This window comes from Malania oleifera, chromosome 4 (assembly GCF_029873635.1).
Source record: "Malania oleifera isolate guangnan ecotype guangnan chromosome 4, ASM2987363v1, whole genome shotgun sequence".
Classification (NCBI taxonomy): domain Eukaryota; kingdom Viridiplantae; phylum Streptophyta; class Magnoliopsida; order Santalales; family Ximeniaceae; genus Malania; species Malania oleifera.
In genome coordinates, this window is record NC_080420.1 from 38,354,120 (window position 1) to 38,356,996 (window position 2,877).

The window sequence follows — 2,877 nt, forward strand, 5'->3', positions numbered from 1 at the left end:
TTGAAAGCAATGCATCATTAGTCTCTCATTATTGGAATGTGCAGCCATTTTTTGGCAATACAGGCGCAGGTGAGTTCAAGGACAATTAGTTCCATTAAATTTTTCAAAATCTGGTACTTTGAATTTCGGTGGCAGGGTGACCTTTGGCACGAGACACAGATCATTGGGATCTACAGAGTCGAATGTACTGGATCCCTCAATAGCTTTCAGACGTTCCTCTAGTACGTCGTATTGAAGTTCAGTTTCAGATCTGTTCATCCCCAGATCAGAAGCTACTAATGGGGGAGTCCCCACTACTGGAAACCCCTGTGCTGGTATATTGGGGATGAACGGGGGTATACTTGGCATTGAACCCTCCATGATGCCAGGTAGTGGAGCTGACGTTTGTCCACGCACTGGGGTAAACCCTGGAGGATGAGTAGGGTCCATCTCTGTCTCTGGATCATTCTGCACTTCTTTTCCTTTGTTCGTTAACAATTCCAGGATCTTGCTTATTTTTTCATTCAATTCTTCTTGTCCTTGCTCTATGCCCAGGACTCTACCTTCCAATTGTTCACTCATTTCTTTTGCCCTTCTCCTGGTATTATATTGATGCGTGCTAGGCACTGCAAACCAAAACTTTCCCTTTTTAGAATCGTGAATGCATAGGTATGAATGCATGAAATGCAATGGTCTTTTCAAGACATGTGTAAATTTCACAAATATGAAACATATGTATGCAACCTAATGTACTCCAATCAAGGTTCATGGAAGAGATCATCATCATTGTAGAAAATAAAATCTGCTTTTCATTAATAGAATCCTTTCATACAATAACAAATTCAACCGAATATCAAAATCTGCTCATGATTGCACAATCTCTGCATTTTGCTGTGTCATCTTTTTATGCAAAGCCCGAAACTTGGCCTCCCAGTAGCCCGCTTTCATTATGCACGGCTCCATCTTTTCCAGTACTTGATTATAGTTGCTTCTCTGCTCATCCCCTTGCCTCTCCAACTCTTGAATGTAGAGTGATTTCTTTTTACTTTTGGTATAGGCATCTTCTAACATTTGAGATTTCCGTTCAAGTGCCGCTTGAAGCCTTCGTCTTTCCTTTCTTAGAGCCACGACCTCTTCTTCTGATTGTATATACCGGATCCTCTGTCGCTTGATTTCCTTGCGATAGACAGAGGTTAGTGCCTCCTTTTGCTGATTCTTTATTTCTGCTCTTGCATCTCCCTTTTCTACTGGGCATGGATCCCTTTGTGGCTTCAATTGCATGCATGCGCTTGGTGATTTAATATGCTCAATAATGATTTCTGGGATTCTTTTGAGTTGGGGGTTTACCCGATTTTCTCGCCATGCTTCATAACTTCCTTGGACTGTGGCAATTCCATCACTCGGGTCTATTAGGTTCACATGTTTCCACGCCACCCTGAATTTTCTAATCTGGTTTTGAGTGTCTCCTGTTTCATATGCGAAATCTGAGTCAGCCAATCCGTGAGTCATAGGCACAAACTGAGATGCCCCCAATTGCCTTCTGACCATCAAAGGGGCATATGCTATCCCTCCCCATGGGCCTAGTAATGGGACCCATGGAGGATTTCCACACCGATATATCATGTTAGAGCGGACCATCCATGGCGCCAGCCAAGTTACCCCTGAGTCGATCAAACCACGCATTTTTTTGTTCCATTTAGATTTATCTAACTGCTCCTTAAATTGGGTATCCTCAAATTTAGCCAAAGGGATTCGGATCACTGAGAAAATACTACGGAAGCCCCCTTTGTTGGATGATAAGTGACCTACCGTCCAGACATATAACAGTTGCACACAACATTTTAAACGTTCTTGCCTCCTGATTCTGCAGTTGTTGAGTGATCTGAAGGTTTCTGCCAGGATGCCTTGAATGGGGTTAATCCCGTTTCGTACTTGTGCTACAAACGAAACAGTAGCTTGATCGATCATGTTTAGTTCTTTTGGAAAAATGATCAAACCGTAAATAGCTAATGCCATTATATGTATCTGAACCTCTTATTTTTCTTCTTTTTCGATTATTTCTTTCAACTGCTTCCAAGAGATTTTCCTTACTTCTGCACCTCCCTCTGAGAATGTTTTCTGGATTTTGACCCCGACAGCATCGTACATCTCCTTCACGAACGAAACACTAGCATCATGCACATAAGGTTTGTATGGTGTCTGTAACTTGACCAGATGCAAAAGCGAAATATACTCCTCGATGGTTGGTGTCAAGTCGATACCATTCATTGTAAAGCAACGATATGGTGGATTCTAGAACTCGACCAGTGCTTTTATGGCAGGGATATTTACCGATACATGCAACAAGAAACCAATGTGCCTATATGTTTGAGAGAATTTTAAACGGCGTGTCGGGGTCCATTCCTTCCAAATGACTTTTAGCTCATCTAACGGATTGGATCTTATGTTGATGAAAGTCCGAGCTGGTAGTTCGATGATAGATTTCAGAGTAAGACTGTCACCCCACTTGTTCTGTTGACTTTCTGAATATTGTTGTACTGTGGACTCAATCTCATGGTAAGTCATTGTGTTCTCCATGAATGATTCAGATCTCTTATAGAACCTTGATGAAGTAGACGAGATGCCTATGTGAATGCAGCATGTTAGTAAAGGTATCATACAACTCAAAACAAAGCATGTAGTCATGACACCAAACTGAAAATAATGAAACTTATATCCCCCACCCGAGGTAGACTTATATAAAAGATTCTCCAAGGCTCTATCTTATGCATGGGGTGTTTATGCATGTGTGTACCTAGTGAACAAATACATAACAATAGGGATATGAACATGTATGCAGCCTATCATGCATGGCTATGCGTGTGAAATTATGCATGAATGCATGGATGCCATGAATGC

At 41.7% G+C, this 2,877-nt stretch overlaps 1 protein-coding gene across 1 annotated transcript; it reads right to left on the minus strand.

Moving 5' to 3' along the window:
• Nucleotides 1-843: 843 nt before the first annotated feature.
• LOC131153762 (uncharacterized) lies at nucleotides 844-1,995 on the minus strand. The gene has a single exon (XM_058106218.1). It carries the CDS (start codon nucleotides 1,993-1,995, stop codon nucleotides 844-846), a length of 1,152 nt encoding a protein of 383 aa, XP_057962201.1.
• Between the last annotated feature and the right edge of the window lie 882 nt (nucleotides 1,996-2,877).